Source organism: Thunnus albacares, chromosome 17, assembly GCF_914725855.1.
Source record: "Thunnus albacares chromosome 17, fThuAlb1.1, whole genome shotgun sequence".
Taxonomy (NCBI): domain Eukaryota; kingdom Metazoa; phylum Chordata; class Actinopteri; order Scombriformes; family Scombridae; genus Thunnus; species Thunnus albacares.
In genome coordinates, this window is record NC_058122.1 from 20724059 (window position 1) to 20741754 (window position 17696).

Sequence of the window (17696 nt, forward strand, 5' to 3'; positions counted from 1 at the left end):
ATTTTAACAGGAAGTGACCTCACAATCTGAGGATTGATTTATGTGTTCTTTATTGCCATTGTGCCTCTTTATTCCTTTATCCCTTTTGGAAGATAGCACTAAAGCTGAAAATTCCTTCTCAAATGGATTAAAGATTAGTATCAGTGACTGACTGTCCAACTCGTGTCAGGATTGTGCCGCCGTCCCGACAAAGAATCACTCATCCAGAGTCTTTTGAAAACCTAGTTGAAGCTGTAATTAATCCACTACTATTGGAGAACAGTGTATTGGTTATATAAGTATTATGAAGCGGCGGGACAACAGATGAGTAAATTAGGTAATATGTCTCATCCATCCATATCACTGATATCAGTTGTCTCCAGCTGTGTTCAATTAAGATTTATGTTTATCCAGGTTTACTTTAAAGCAGCTGCATTTACTTATTAATTTGCTTTCAGTGAGCGGGAGGGAATGAAGTGATTAAATAAACAGCCGTAATAGTTGAATGCAATAAAAAAGCTTACACACACACAGTGGTATACACACAGCTCTTGGTGCTACATGACTTGAATGCAAGACCTTTTCTACAAGGACAAACTTACTCTGTTTGACAATAAACAAACTCAAACAAAGACAAAAAAAAAAAAACCTGCTGCTTGAGCCACAAAAGTCAAGACTTAACTTCACTTTTTTTTTATTATTGTAGTCAATATTTCCTTGTGACATCTGAATAAATAGCTAGGTTAAAAGCATAACACCCCATGTAAGTGCAAGGCTAGCTAGATCTTAATCAGGTTACAATGTTTATAAATTGTAAACATATCAATTTATCTACCTATAGGCTTTATGAAGTCAGCTGTGGTTAACCATCCAACCTGCCCAGGGTGATTCTCAAAACTATTAACAATTCCTAGTATGGTACATAAGTATGCAATGGAAACTTGATCAAAAGATACTCAGATAGAAAGATACAAAGATACAAAGACAACTTTACATGAAACGCATCAAAAATATCTCAAATGTATGTCAGTGTATAGAAAATATGACGCATAGAGATGGTGGAGATTTCTCTGTGAGATATAATAGTTTTTGTCATGTTCAAAATTTTAATCTTTCTTTTGATGTAACTTTTTAAAAAATATATTTTAAATAAATTTAAGAATTTTATACAAACAAACAACTTTATTAATCCCAAAAGGGGCAATTTGTTTGGAGTAGCTTGTTGTGCACACAACACAATAACACACACACAAACAAATAAATTATACAATGGAAGGTACTAAAAAGGAGTAAAAAAAACACCAGGGAGCTGTAAGGAGAGTAAAAAAATCCATGAATAAGATTTTTAATACATTTGACAAAATATTGTTTTGATTGGTGGTTCGTCATATTAGCCAATAGTAATTCGGTAAACTAACTTGAGGACAGAAGTCGTGCACATGAATATATGACTTATCTGAACTCTGTCCCATTTCAGTAAAGCTACTGTGCCTTTAAATGAAATAACCTTGCTTTTACTTTTATACAATCTCAAAAAAAAAAAAAAACTTGCAGCTTTTACAAAAACATACATTTACTGCTTAACATCACAGCAAAACCTGAATGTGTCATAGTGAATTTATGGCCTGACAGAAAGCAGTCATTTCAGCAAGTCATGGTAAAAGTAGAACACACTGGACATTTCACTGGCGAAATGATTAATCACATCACATAAGGCATCTATTCGCTATGTAATATATCTTGTCATATGACCTTTCGACTTTGTTGTAGAATGATAATTGCCTCTGCGTCATCTCCTTAGTAGGTTCTGACATAGATGACATTTATTGACTAGACACCCTTGTACAAGAATTTTACAAGAAGTGCGCAGAAAGCAATGAAGATGAGCAGCATCTGTGGAAGAGAGGCTCGTCTTTATATGTAGGATTTGCATTATCTGTGTTGGTGATGGAGCCTGCTATTAAAAACCTCATTAAAGCTTTTGTGTCTCTCAATAGGGAATTATGTATTTAAATAAAATATCTGCCAGACCGGAGGAATGTGTGAAACAAACCTGGATGTCTTTGTTGTGGCCGTGACAACTGTAGCATCACTTATGAAAGAGAGAGAGAGAGAGAGAGAGAGAGATGACTTGCTTCCCACTGTTTAGAATAAAGACATACCATAGTATTTTTCCTTTCTGAGGAAACAGGTTTTTTTTACATCAGCAAAGCAAATATTCTTTGTTTCCCATCTCAGTTTGTGGAAGTAGATTCAAACGGACAACAGTAATAAAAATGCAAATTCTGACACAATGTTATCAGAGCACTTTATGTCAGTTTATCTTATCTAATGCCCATTAGCATTTAAAGCATTTATTTATTGCATTCTCCAACCTAACTGGGATAAAAAAAAGTCCTCCCAGTGTCCCACATCTTGTGTTCAGATCTTCCTCATGTCTACACTTGGCTTTCTGCAGCATACCAAAAAAAGCTCTCTGTTGCATTTCCTGCCCCTTATTGAGCCTGAGAGAACATGCTCTACAAGAAACAATAACTTCCCCGTCAAGAGAGAGACGGTTTTATTTCTCAAAGTAGCAATCGCACAAGGTGGTTGTTTCCATTTGCCTCCCTGGGTTTCCCCTCATTCCTGTGCTCATCAAAGATGGATAAAATTCTAGCTGTAGGAAAGTCAGACTTTTTTTTTAGCATCCTCACCAGTGCTGCTTAATTTTATTTCATTTTATCACCCTGAAATATTTTTGTTCTATTAAAAGGAGCTCATACTGGAGGTTTAGGGACAAACATAAAGTCATTAATGCCTCTCTGACCAGTTTGTTAAAAACCCTGCGTCATGCATCTATTGCTATTTGCTTTCACTATTTCACTATTTCGCCACTGTTGCAAACTGAAATGCACCCTCACCACCCCACCTTCAACCATATGTTCAGTTTGCAGTTAGAAAATAGCAGCGGTTAGCATCAATAACAGTTACACGCAGCTGTTGCTGTGTGTAACTGCTATTGATGCTAACTGCCATTAACCAGCCAGTGGCTTTCATGCACTGCAAGCTGAAAACACACCCTTCACCACGCCAGTCTTCAACTATATGTTATTCGATTAGCAGGTGGTGCTGCAGCTAACTGCTTTTCACTGATGACTGCTATTGCTGCAGGTACAGTAACTGCTATTCACCTCTACAATGCAATACAACTATTCATGAACTAGTGGTTAACCATATAATTATCTCTTTGATACAGCTGGCGTTTGAACATGCTGCTTTGAATGGAGACATTAAATCAATGTAATCATGTATTCATAGTGGAATATAACAAGAGTGTGTCTGACTGTGGTTATGGTTATCATAGTTTTGCCTTAGTTTTTGCAATTGAACATAAAAACACGCGTCATCACTTGAAACATGAACACTTGGCCAGGGAGAAAATATGCTGCTGACATATTGTAACTGAGAAAATATAGCTATTTGAACGCTTTTGGTTAATTTAAATTACCTATTATACACTTAAATGGATATTTTGTTAAGTAAATTTACATTTACAACATCTACCGATGATCCTATTAAATTCACAGCCACATTTTTAACTAGGTTTAAAGGTCAAACACTGAGATTTCTCTACCTTATGTCAATGGGATTTGAAACTACTCCTCCCCAGAGTAAGTAAATACATCATTAAACTTCTCCAAACATTAATGGCTGGTCTTACTAAACTACATGTTGAAATCTATGTATTCATAAAGTCAGTGTTTTCTCTATTAAAAATGTTTCCTATTTGATTTTAGTGTTAAAATCCTGCCCACAGACATTACTATAGGAGGCGATATGCAACTCATGAGGAAAACCTAAATTCAAATAACATGTGCACTCTAATTCTCTCTACAATATGTTTTTCATATTACAAATATTACAGGTACAGAACAACAGTTAACATCAACTTAAGTGAGTTTTTATTAGTAGCTGAGTTGAAAATCTAGGCTTAGAAATCAGTTAAATGTGTCTGTGTGTGTGGTTATCACTATAAAAACACTATAAGTGTCCATGAATATAGCCAAGACACTATTCAGCATACTTTACCTGCAGAGACACATTGAAAGAAATGGGCATAGTTTGGTCATGCAAATTCATCACTGAGTTTGGCTTATTCAGGGTAGAATGTAAAATTGTAAAAAAAAAAAAAAAAAAAAATCCCTGGAAACCAAGCTCTTCAAGATGCAAACGATTGAAGTTCAACTTTTCTCGCGGCCCTCTCTGTGGAGCTAATCTCAGAGCGATAATGTCCTCTTCCTTAACTTGTCAGATAGTCTATTGGGTCAGACAGATATAAACATTCAGCGCAGGGAATGGCTTTGCCGCCGTTCACAGCTTGTCAATCAGAACACTGAGGTAGGTTGAGCTGTCAGTCAAAAGTGTGGGTCCTGCCATAGAGAATAATTGAATTAGCTCCAGTCACTTTCTGAAGGTTAATTGGTGGGGAAACCTTGGCTGCAGCATGGCGAGGTAATTGACAAAGATAAGGAGACAGCAGTCTTATCGCAGATTTTGTCAGCATATGTGAACTTTATCATTTCTCTAAATATCAGACATTCATGAAATTATAAGCATAAAGGCGTTGACACCAAGCTTAAATCCACCTGGATAGTGAGTTTTCCATAACTTTCTGTCACGCTCAGCGCTGCACAGTAGCTCCCTCTTTACTTCGACATGTCATGAGTCAGCAGCTGAAGACATTGCTGGCAGATACTTTGGCTCGGAGGCCAAAAATAACGTGCCGAGTTGATGGTCAGTTGATGGCCTGGAAAATTGCATTTAAACCTTCAGGTGTTATTCCAAGCTGTATCTTACTCTCAAACGTACAGAATTAAATTAAAACTCTACTTTCCTCCTGTCCCTTTGATAAATGCTCTCTATAGCTCAGTTGTTTTCCCTCCTGTTCAGTATGCATCCTGTCGAGTTGAACTGTTACAGTTTTGTTATAGAATAGTATTTTTTTTCATATCTACAGTGCAGAGATCACTGCACTAATTTCGAGAAAGAACCGGTGGAAGGACTTGCTTTCTTGTTTTCTGCTAACGATTGCGCTGGGCTGTTTTAATTCTCCTGAAGGGTTTCATTGATGCATCAGCCTCCATCAGTGCAGTGTGTGATCCCATGCCATTCTCCATGGCTTATCATCTTTATAAGTGGTGTCACCCAAAGTAGAGCTTTTAGTTTGTAATGAGATTTTTTTGCTCTCGTCTAAGCTTGAATCGTACTAGGTCATGAGCTTGCTGAAGGACTCTTGATACACTGAAGAACAATAGAGTGAGATATTGGGAATTTACAAGAGATGGCAGGGCAGTAAGTCATTTAAAGTTTTACAAAGTATGACACCTGTGTGGAATACCAAGTAGTTAGTGGGTTGAATGTAACTTTGGAGTAGACCGGAGGCAGTTTCACATTCAGAATGCCTGTGCATAACTGTATCGGCCCAACCTTTGCACTCAAGGCTTTAATTATCCAAAAAGGATCTATCATTTGACATTTAGCACTAATGTATCATCAGCATTAATTGAGATCAACCCACACTTCAACAGTACTTATTATCCTGATGCTAATTTGCAGCTAATGAGCAGGGACCAGTGCTAATTGGCAGCAGTAAGATGTTATTTGTCCTTTATTAAGCTCTGCAAAAAACTTGAAACTCAGGATACAGGAAAGTAAATAATAACAAAAATAAATGTTTATTTGTATGGTTTTATATTTTTACCTCCACAATTCTAATAACTAATAGTATTTATATTAAATTCTGTAAGATTTTGTACTTGTGGGAAATCAAGCCAATAAATAACATTTACCACATTTCTATATGGAAATGAGTGTTTTCAAGTGTTCTCAAATGGATTTTTGGCTCTTATATGATCAACATCTCTACACCTATATTATATTATTCCAAATACAGCACCTTACCGTTCCATTTATCACTTTATTTCAAGCTCAGGAATTCATATTGAGATAAATACCATGGTGAAGGCGTCTTCTGGCTCTGGTTTATATGAGGAAGCAACTCCAATTGTCATGTGGGAATAAAAGGCTTTTTGTGGAAAACAAATGGATTCAGTGCATGGAGGTGGCATACAATACTCCCCACTTACAAGGGAAGTTAGGTTATACTAACTAAAAAAATCCATTTGCCTGTCTACTGAAAAGGACACACCAAGTTCAACATGTATTTCACTGAAGCCATAAAAAGAGATGAACTTTAAGCAAACAGTATTCAATGAAGACAGGACCATCAATTCTTTTTCAGGGCAATATTCCCCGAGTAATTAATGTATGAGTTTAATATCCTCTGATATAACCCAAGCATATGTGCCCTCGTTCTCCCCCTCTCCAAAGCAATTCAGTACCTCAATGAGCACAATGTTTTCCTTCCCCAAGAGCAGTAGTTCCATTTCAGCTCAATTGATTCTCCACTTCTGGTTTCCCGTCTTTACTTTTTTCATTCTTTCCAGCGAGAAGTGCATACATTTTCAATGACATCAAATAAAGGGCAGTCATTGGTATGGATGAGGGGGGTCCTCAGAGATTGAGGCACCTTCACCGTCACAAAGCGCAAGATAAGGAGCACGGGAGAAACAACAAAAAGCAGGGCGTCAAAACTGTAAAAACAGATCCTTTGATATCGCGCTTTTGTAGACTCTTGGAGATAGAACAGAAAAATATTCATTTAGTATGCACAGTGAAATTGTTTGGACAGACACACTGACAAACAAAAGGGGACTGAGAGGCAGAGATAGCTAGTGAGGGTGGTGAGGTTCAGTCTGGTTGGTTTGCATACAAAATTCCACTGTTCGTGGGGGGAAACAGTAGTTTGAAGGTCGGTTTTCTCCATGTGGTGTTCTGGAGCTCCTGTCAAAGTTTGCCTTGAAGCACTGGCTCTTGTGGCAAAGCAACACTCCTGAGGCTCTTTGTGGCAGAGGACGACTCTTCGGCTTCACTACTTCAGCCAGACACAGAGAGCCACTGCAGCTGAAAGATTCCCCTTAAAGCACTATCCAAACTGTCACTTTCACAAAACCTACTTCAACCCTCTCCTGTAAAGCCGTATCAACATTTGACCTCTGTTTTCACTCTGTTTTCACTACGTCCACTGGACATCTTTAGAAGTCAAATTTAGTTGCTTTACATACTGCCAAACGAAAGATAGAGCTCTATTTCTCCACACTTACAGCTGCATATGTGATGTCTTATTGCTTTTTCTTTTCTTTTCAAAAAAGGAGCCAATGATTTACTGAGTAGAAGTGGAAGTATGAAGGGTCCCTGAGCAACAGAAATTTACAAGGCTGTGTTTGAATCATTCTTCAAGAGCAGGGTTTCAATAGGTTATCCACAGAAGAGGAAAAGAAAAAGAAAAACCTTCATTACCCAGCGCATAAAGCCTAAATGGAAAAGAGACTGTGGAATGGCTGCCTGTGTCTGATAGAGGAATATACTCAGCTCTGATGCCTTGGGTGTTCTGGCCTGCTGCACTCAGGGCTAGCACTGGACCATACAGATTGCTGCCATTATGGAAAGTGGGTCTGTGGTGGCAAATAGACCTAAGCTCTCATAAGGCAACATACACTGCTGGCTGCTTTAGGCTCCTTTGAAGATTCGAATATACAGTATGGTGTGATGTGCATGAAACTAAGGAGCTATAAATTAATTTTAATGTAGTTGGTTGCTTTGTTTGTCCCCTGACAACTTAAGACTACAGGCATTGTTTTTGTTAGCATATGCTGTGGAATCATTGGGGCACCAGTGCAGAAGTTAAGATACAGTGTTTGAATGCAAAATCTGTGTTTTGTCTTGCAAAAACTACCTATCAGTGTAAGCATACTTGTGTATTTGTGTTTACCCTAACAAGGAGAAGTAGCCCAGCTGTAATTTATGCATGGGTTTCAGTGGTGAGGCAGTGAATCAGTTGGAGGCTCACTAAAATGAGTCACCATGGACAAACAAAACACAGCCAATGCATTCTAAATGAGAGGAGACTTCTTAGGTATAACTTAAACTTCTATTTAGCCACTAAAACGGCTCTTGCACCACTGCCATGCTGTGAGCGAGCGGAGGTCAGGTCAACCTCAGTCTCAGCCATGCGGTATTTGCGATAAAGGTCAGAGACTGGGGAATAATAACAAGACACCGTTTTTCTTTGAGAGATTTTTTTTGTCTTGCCAGATATTCTGCAGAACAGAGCTGTATTTTTCATATTCATTTCATGGAACATTTGATTTGGAACCGCTTTCCTCCCAGGGGCTTTGACAGTGTTCTTTTTTTCAATGCTCCTCTACTGCTGCTCTTTTGTCGTCATGAAGGTGGTTTTGTAATGGCAGCCTTTGGCATTCAGTGGCTGTGTGTCCTCCACCACAGCATTTATTTCTCTTTATCTGTGCTTGAATAGCTGACCTGTGCTTTCACTAGATCATCTCAGCCCCTCTGCAGATAATTTCTTTAGTAGACTGTGAGCCAAAAAAGGATAACAATTAAAAACACTCTATTCTCTAAAACTGCACTACATATGTGTTTAAATGTGCAGTTTTTTGTGTGCCTTGGGGCATTTATTTTTAAGTGTGTATGAGCAGTCTTGTCTGAAGAGTACCAGAAAGCTGTAGTTTTAAAGGTGTGACATTCAGTGACAGGTGCTGCCCTCAGTTGTGTAACCTTGTTATATTGCCTATAAATACTTCTAAACAAAATATGAGACTTTGTTGAATGTGGTTTTTGAATATGCCACATACAGCTTACTGTACTATGCATACATTTACCACATCTGGCTTTGGTAAAGACTGGGAATGGGAAAGCAGAAAAGGGGAATTGGCGATGAAGACATACAGCTTACCCCTAATATATAAAGCACAAATTGGACTCTATATGAGCCATAGATTCGTATATAATCTCACCCTCTAGGCCAATTCAAATCTATGTGAGACATACAAAGCTTCAAATTGTAGCACCAATGTTCGAGTGTATCAGTTTATCAGCATTCAGTACAGTATTTATTGCTGGGGCAAGATGCAGATCTGGCAATGCATTTTTTCTCCAATACTCTGGAATGATTCTGTTATTATTATTCTGTTGAACTTCTTATGTAATTTTAATATGACATACAGCATGCAGTTTTTACAAACTGAGGGTTTTTGCCCATGTATTAGAGTGTGTTTGTGAATATTAAATGTAGAGAAAACAGACATTTGTTATTGGACTGTGCAGTACAATCATGGTAACTGCATTAGATCCTGGGATTGAACCCATAAATTAGGTTCAGTAACAACGTAGGATGTAGTGTTCCCTGTATGTAGAGATACAGAGTGGCGTAAAGGTGTGGAGGTCTAGGTTGATGGGTGTCTTTTTTTCATGAAGGAGACCAGTGTTTGCATCCCATTACAGACCTATATCCAAATCTTAATCAAGTGTTTTAATTGCCTGACCTTAACCATGACCTTTTCCTAATCTATACCATACTCTTGTCGTCATACATAGATACTCAAGAAAGAAAAAAAACAAAACATTGGCACTGAATGTTAAATAAGACTTAGAATCTACATCCATGCTAGCAGCTCTGGACAGTGCCCTAGGCCAAATGTGAACATCAGAATGCTAACATGCTTACAATGAAAAAGCTAATTTGATTTTTAGCAGTAAATGTTTACCATTGTCAACATCTTAGTTAAGTGTGTTTGCATGCTAATATTTGCTAATTAGGACCAAACACAATGTAGAGTTGAAGCTGTTGGGAATGCAATTAGTTTTGTTAATATTTGATCATAAACAAAGAATTTGTTAAATTTTGACCTGATGACTTAATTGGATAAGTCAGGGAATTACCAAAGTCATTAGGTTTCATCTGAAAGCCATACATTTCCATACAGAATTTGGTGCCAATCCATCCACTAGTTGAGATATTTTCGTTTGGACCAAAGGTGGACCAACTGACAGATGACTGACATTGACATCCCTAGAGTATGGCCAAAAACTTTGTCATTGATCTCAATCAGGGGTTCTGCAGACCTGTCCAATATAAACCTTTTTTTATTTGGTAGAATTTCAAATATTCCTACCATTACCCTTAAAACCCCAACACAAGCCTCAGAACTAGCACTGGTCCCCAGTTGGTACCAATCCTAACTAAGTGTGATTGTAATGTGATAAACTAAACTCACAAAAAGGTCAAATGACAGCAGGAATGCTCTTTAGGTCTGCCACGGCAATTGGAGTTTCAACTTGAAGTATATTCTGTCTGCCATAAACTGTCACATTTACTCTATTCTAACTGTGTGATTATCCCTGTTGTGTAGAGACATGTCCTCTCACACACAAAAGCAACTTCTCACCCCCTGTGTCCCCCCTCCCCACAAGGCAACCCTTCCTGGCCTTTATTGGAGGCAGAACTGGTGAACTACAAGAGAAGAATAGATGAATCACACATCACATTATGCTTTCAACAGCCTTTAAGCAGTGCCTTCATTTCACTTACAGTACATTTTGATTAGTCCTCTGATTAATTACAAATTAGTGGCGATTAGATGATACTTTTTAATATTAATCTTTAATATTTCTGGGTTGTCTAACAGAATAGTGATCACTTCAATGTACTCCATGAATGAAAAATGAATTATTTAATACTGTTATCATTTCTGTTCTTAACTACACTTCATATGTAAATAATGTATTGTGGAAATGACATTGAACAGTAGAGGAAATAATTGAAAATTGAAGATCTGAATTATCTAACAAAATAATAAAAGTTCCATTTTTTTTAATGCACTATGATGTAGTGACCAGAATTGAGTAGATGAAATCCTTCCAAACAATCACAACAGACGGCAGTAAACAAAGTCAGTTTCTTCATCGTTCAACCTGCAATTGAGTATAAACACCCCCTTGCTGCATGTTAAAATCAATCTAATAAATTGCTTCAAAATACACATTATTATTGGTGATTGCAGTCTTTCAATCACTACCACATACCTGTGCAGCAGGCAGCAATATGTTTTTTTTTTTATTATTATTTTCTTGTCAGTAATAAGTTGATCCTTGAACTACACTTAAATGCTGCAATGAAGGCTGTAATAATACGTAATTTGATGATGTAATAGGGTAAGGTTATGCTCTGACTCTAAGACTGTGCTGCAAGAATATCTACTGAGAGAGCTGTAATATTTAACCTTCAAATGTAGCTTTAAATGGTATTTTATAATATTTTAAAATAAGAGAATAAATTAGTTTTTTCCCCTCTACAATGGCCTCTTCTGAATAGAGACGAAGAGCTGTTTCTTGTATTTTTGCAACAATGACAAAAGATAAATTAATTTAATTTAAGAAAATGTCTTCGATTTCCCTCTTTTCTCTTGTATATGCTGGAAAAAAATTTTAATGTATGCATCAAGGTTTTTAGAGGAAAATGCTAAATACATTGATCCAAAGTGTCATTTCACATGGTATTGTATAATTGATTTAATGCAGCTTCTTAACATTGGCCTCCGTTGCATCCTCAGTTGCATCTGACAGTCCTCAGGTTAATGGTGTGAAAACAGGGACCCTGCTTTTCTCAACCTGTCAAGTGGTAATTGGCCAACGGTTTCCTTTAATAGCAGTCTGCCACAGGGACTGCAAACACCTCTTAAATTGTGTACAAAATAATTGGTGGGGCTGGAACAAGGAGAGCATGCAGTAAACATGAATCCTAGGCTTTAAGTGCAACATTTCAATACCAGCATATGCAATATAAGTACATTCTTCTCGTCTTATCTTGATAAAGTCTAATTAATGTCTTCTTGTCTCTATATTGCAGACTATCCATCCGTGCTCACGAGAGAGACGCAGAAAGGAAGACAGTGGAGGAAACAATAAGATGAGACCATTTAATGATGGTAACCACTAAGGAGAAAAGCACAAGCCAACCTGAGGTTTTGAAATCTCTTTTAAGCATCACCACTGCAGGCAAACCTTAATGAATGAAATTCAGTAAAAAGGCAGATTTTTTTGATTGGTACATGGGGACAATACCATCCATCAATGAAGAGGAGACAAATAAATGGATTGTTTCTAGCCCTGAGAACAGTTGAACATCAGGCTAATTTTCAAACAAGGTCATTCCAGCTGTACTGAGACCACAGTGGTATCACCCTGCTCTCATTTTTCTGGCCCTGCACATGACTCTCAGAGAAGCACCAATGGCCTGCAGCTTAGGCATGGTGATGAGTGCCTTGTTTTGGTCTGTAGCCATTGTGTATTTGACTCATATTGACAGAGTCAATGGAGACTGCTGGCTTATTGAGGGTGAAAAGGGCTTTGTATGGCTTGCAATTTGTAGCCAAAACCAACCACCTTATGAGGCCATCCCACAGCATATCAACAGCACCATTGTGGACCTTCGTCTGAATGAAAACAAAATCAAAAGTATCCATTATTCTGCCCTTAGTCGCTTTGCCAACTTGACCTACCTGAACCTGACTAAGAATGAAATCTCCTACGTAGAGGATGGGGCCTTTTCTGCTCAGTTTAACTTACAAGTCCTTCAAATGGGCTTCAACAAGTTGCGGAACCTGACAGAGGGGATCCTCAGGGGTTTAGGAAAGCTGCAGTACCTCTACCTCCAGGCAAACCTGATTGAGACTGTGACACCCAATGCCTTTTGGGAATGCCCCAACATTGAGAACATTGACCTCTCCATGAACCGTATCCAGCAGTTAGATGGATCCACATTTACCAGTTTGACTAAACTTACCACCTGTGAGCTGTACACAAATCCTTTCAACTGCTCCTGTGAATTACTTGGTTTTGTCAAATGGCTCTCAGTTTTCCCTAACAGGACAAATGAGCGGATGGTTTGCGATTCCCCACCTGGCGTCTCTGGTTATAGTTTATTGAGCCAGATTCCGAACAAGCCAACATATCGAAATGCTCTCCACCTGCTCACCACTGTGTGTACTGATGACTATGTGACACCATTTTTTCCTGTGCCCATTGAGCCAACGACACCTCCTCCGGACATGACACTTTGTGGGCTAGAAGATTGTCCTTCAGGCACAGAACCAGAAGACATTACCATCAGTACAACCTACAATGATGTGGAAGCAAACCCTGTGATGAAACTGAAGCAAGTAACGAATACAGGCGCCACCATCACGGTTCAGATTCCTCATCCCTACAAGAAGATGTACATCCTGGTTCTGTACAACAACAGTTTTTTCACAGATATCCAAAACCTGAAAGATATAAAGGAGGATATTGAACTGAAAAACCTTAAACCCCACACTAACTATACATACTGTGTTGCTTCAATTCGTAATTCTCTTAGACACAACCACACTTGTCTGACAATCCCTACTGGCCCTAGGAATGGAAAGGGTAGAGTCGTTAACAATGCAACAGCTACTCACTACATTATGACAATTTTAGGCTGCCTCTTTAGCATGGTCATTTTTCTTGGGGTGGTCTACTACTGCTTAAGAAGAAAGCGTCAGCAAGATGAAAAGCACAAAAAAGCAGGAAGCTTGAAGAAGAATATTATGGAACTCAAATATGGACAAGAACTGGAAGGAGGGACTATTTCTCGAATGTCACAGAAGCAGTTGTTGGCCGGGGACAGCATGGCACGTATGCCATACTTACCATCTGCAAGTGAAATGGAGCAGTACAAATTTCATGATATAAGTGATACTCCTAAAATGATGAAGGGGAATTACATGGATGTGCGAAGTGTGGACCACCATGAACGCAGGGAGTGTGACATGGGAATGGCTGGGAATAGCCAGGGGTCAGTGGCAGAGATTTCCACCATTGCAAAAGAGGTGGATAAAGTCAATCAGATAATTAACAACTGTATAGATGCTCTGAAGTCAGAATCCACGTCCTTTCAAGGGGTGAAATCTGGAGCAGTGTCCACCGCAGAGCCCCAGCTCGTATTATTATCAGAGCACCCACAGAGTAAATCTGCCCTTCTGTCCCCAGTGTATAAGGACAGCTACCATCATTCTCTGCAGAGGCATCGGACCTCCGATGTCTCGCCAAAGAGGCCCAGCACTGCCACAGGAGGGCCCATGCGAAGCCCCAGGCCTTATCGCTCTGAATCCAAGTACATAGAGAAAACCACCCCAACAGGAGAGACCATACTCACTGTAACACCTGCTGCCGCTATCCTGAGGGCTGAGGCAGAGAAGATCCGTCAGTACAGCGACCACCGACACTCGTATCCTGATGCTCAGATAGAGGAGCTTGAAGGACCTGACAGCCACAAGTCCTCCATGTTGGAGCCTCTTACTCACTCCCGCTCCAGAGACTTAGCATATTCTCAACTCTCATCTCAGTATCACAATCTAAGCTACTCCTCAAGTCCCGAATACTACTGCAAACCTTCACACAGCATCTGGGAGCGATTCAAGCTCCATCGGAAAAGGCACAAAGATGAGGAATACATGGCCGCGGGCCATGCGCTACGTAAGAAAGTCCAGTTTGCAAAGGATGAGGACCTGCATGATATTTTAGACTACTGGAAAGGTGTATCAGCCCAACATAAATCATAACCTCTTTTAGGTGTTTTTAAATGGACTACACATTGCAGAAATGACACAAGAACCTCATCAGACAATTGAATCAATGGATACTTCCATATTATAATCAACTACTCGCTCACATGTATCACATTCTCTTTTGACTGTGAGGAAAATTGGGTAAAGATTCTTTAAATTTGTCATATTATGTAAATCATTCATCTGGAAAACTTTTATCTATTAAAGAGAAAATATATTGCAAATTAATAATATATATGTTACAATGGATTATAGGTTTTTGGGTATCGCATGGCCAAGTCCTGTGACAGTGGATTTGCTGTTGTGTAATATGAAACTACTATATGAAGATATGTCTACTGAAACTTCAATATTTTTTGAAGAACTATCTGGACCCTTCATTCAAAAGGAACTTTTTTTCGTTCCCTGCATATATTTAATTCAATAAAACTATGTACAGATATGGTTTTCTATATTTGCAATGTTTGCTGTGTAAATGGAAAAGTATTAGTGAATGAATCAGGTTTATCAAAGGGAGCGCTGTTCATTTAGAATATCTTGTCGCTGAAGAACAGCATGTCCCGCTTTAAACCTGACAGAACATTTGTCATTTTAACCGTCGCCGCCTGTTTTTTTATTCTTTCTTTTTTTTTTTTAAAGCTTTTACATGCATTTACAAGATACAGATGGATTCAGTTTTAAAGTCCCCTTAATCACACTACTTAGTATTCACTGGATGGAAATCTGATAGGCTTCATGCAGGCAAAGTGTAGTATCTCACATGCTGTAATGAAGGTCTCAGTCATCAGTTTCATGAACCATCATTTGTATCTTTATTACCAAAGTAGATAAAGCTGAAATGTTTACAATGCTTCTGCACGGTCTGGGAATCGTATGAACATACAGCATTAGGTCTATGTTGACTTTTTTCCTTTTTTTTGTATCAGTTACTCCTTCAGAAGTGAGAATATTGGGAAACAATCATATCCTCATACAGGATATAGTATTGAAAGCCTACTATTAATCACTAACATTTCAAAGGGAAGGCAGCTGTACTTTGTCACCTGTTGTTTAACTACAGAGACAGCTGTTCTTCCCTGCAGGAGAGCCCGATGGATGAATGTAACAGATACATATTCTGATCTGTCTATGGCAGCTTTTATGTATATTTTCAAGGAAATATTTATTTAATGCTATTAACGACTGTGTGTTTTCTTTTCCTTTGCTTCAATATTTCTTCCAGTGTATTATATTGCATAATGTCTGATCCGATAAACACAGGAAAGTAGTTTGTTGTTCGGATGGGCCTTGTTGCTTGCTGAGAGGTTTCACCTTATTTTGAACTGCTAGGCTGTTATATCTTTTTGTATATTATGAAACTTACGTACCAGACAAATATCAACATGCTAGAGTAAAATTTGAGAATGTGAAACTGAATCCTCTGACTTACTGGCTGTGAATTTGTATATCATGAAATTTTTTTGAGTAAATATAAGACTTAACGCTTTTCCTTTGTAAGATGCTTATAGAGCTCATTCCAAACAGGCTCATGATGATTCATCGCATATTCATGAATGAGCAATAAATATGTATTTTAACACCGTTACTCATTCAAAGACTTGCAATAGTTTAACTTTAAATGTATTGTGAAGTAGGATGTGGATGAATTCAAAAACAGAGAAACAGCTCATGACATCAGTCGTTCTATGGCTACCCTAAAACTCTCAATTGTGATTGTAAAAATTTTGCTAGACTGTGATTATCTTCATTTCAGGAAACCAAGAAAATAGCAGCAAGTCTTGTTTTTATTTTCCTTTTCTGTCCATCCTATTGTGATCCTCACCTTTATAAATTCAAATAAAACCAATTACTACTTTTGCATTAGGGTTGTGATATAATAATTAATCTGTACTTGTTCGTCATGTATCTTCAGATGACAGATTATGATCAGTTTATAGGAAATGAAACATTTTCTGGATTTTCCTATGAAACACTGGACAAACAATTATTGTACACTTTGCTTACAAGATACTCTTAAGACACTGTGTCAGGTCACCCTACCTGCATCTCTACCTTCACTTTAAGAAAGTTACTGAGCATACAGGTACCAACATCAGGACTGTGGAGGAAACGAAACTTCAACACTTAAATATTTATGAATGAAAGGATTTATAGTGCAAGCATGAAAGCAGGACAGACATATACTGTATGGATTGTGTTTTGAGGTGAGGACCAGAGTCTGCAGTCGTGATAGGAGAGCTGACCAGAAGGAATCAATTTATCTGGCGACATATTTCCCCCATCAACTCTTTTTTTTTCTCCTTTAGACATTGAGTTTGTAACTGCAGGCATTAGTTAGCCCTATTTTTCTATGTTCTAATGCTGCGTCCATTTCATGTAAGTGTGTCATGACGCTGTTATTATTCATTAATGTGAAATGAACCATTCATGAGCCTGATGTGAATGTGTTACATAAGCACCTTGTGAAGTGTTAACTTGGTTGTCTGACTTAATATTTCAACCGCCTTAAGATTTTGGGATATGTGTACAAGTGTAAATTTCCTTTGTTTTATTTCCAACGTTGATACTGTTGACAAGTCTCCATTTGTTGTTATTTTTATAAAAGCATTTCAGTATATTCTGAGAGCTGTCAGGTTTCTAGTTCATTTAGCTATTTAGCAACATGTTTTTATACTGCATATTGTAGCACTTGTGTCTAATAAGAGTTTAAAGTGTTGAGAAAACCTTTAGAAAGATCAAAAGTTGTTGTTTCAAGTGCATCAAAACAAACAAGAGCACAAAAATGTGTTGTTTTTTTTTTTATTTTATTTCTTAATACTATGTTATCTGCTTTCAGACAAAGTACTGTGAAATAAAGTTAAGGGTGCACATACAGTATATACTCAGCATCTTCATTATGACTTTTATGCCAGAATCACTTTAGAGCTGCTCTACTTTGACAAAATAGGTATTATTGTTGTATGTTCAATTCATATCATTTTTGTTTAGGCTTCACTCTGCAGAATGATGTATATGCAGAGTTTGAGACTAAAAGGATGTTTTCACAATCGTCTCCTGAAGGTGGAACAATTCTCTGTGCTCTTAAATCATAGTTAAAAGTGTGTACCTACAAGCATGATATGTGAAATCACAACTAGTTTGGGAGCCAATCATGGTCCAGTATGCAGT

At 38.0% G+C, this 17696-nt stretch overlaps 1 protein-coding gene across 2 annotated transcripts in view; it reads left to right on the forward strand.

Moving 5' to 3' along the window:
* elfn1a (extracellular leucine-rich repeat and fibronectin type III domain containing 1a) overlaps positions 1–17472 on the forward strand; it is a 73319-nt gene extending 55847 nt beyond the window's left edge. For both annotated transcript variants that reach the window (XM_044330187.1, XM_044330188.1), the window contains one exon: positions 11789–17472. In XM_044330187.1, the coding sequence (XP_044186122.1) occupies positions 12150–14522 (2373 nt within the window). In that variant the 5' untranslated portion in view covers positions 11789–12149 and the 3' untranslated portion in view covers positions 14523–17472. The remainder of the gene's footprint in view (positions 1–11788) is intronic.
* The last annotated feature ends 224 nt before the right edge of the window (positions 17473–17696 follow it).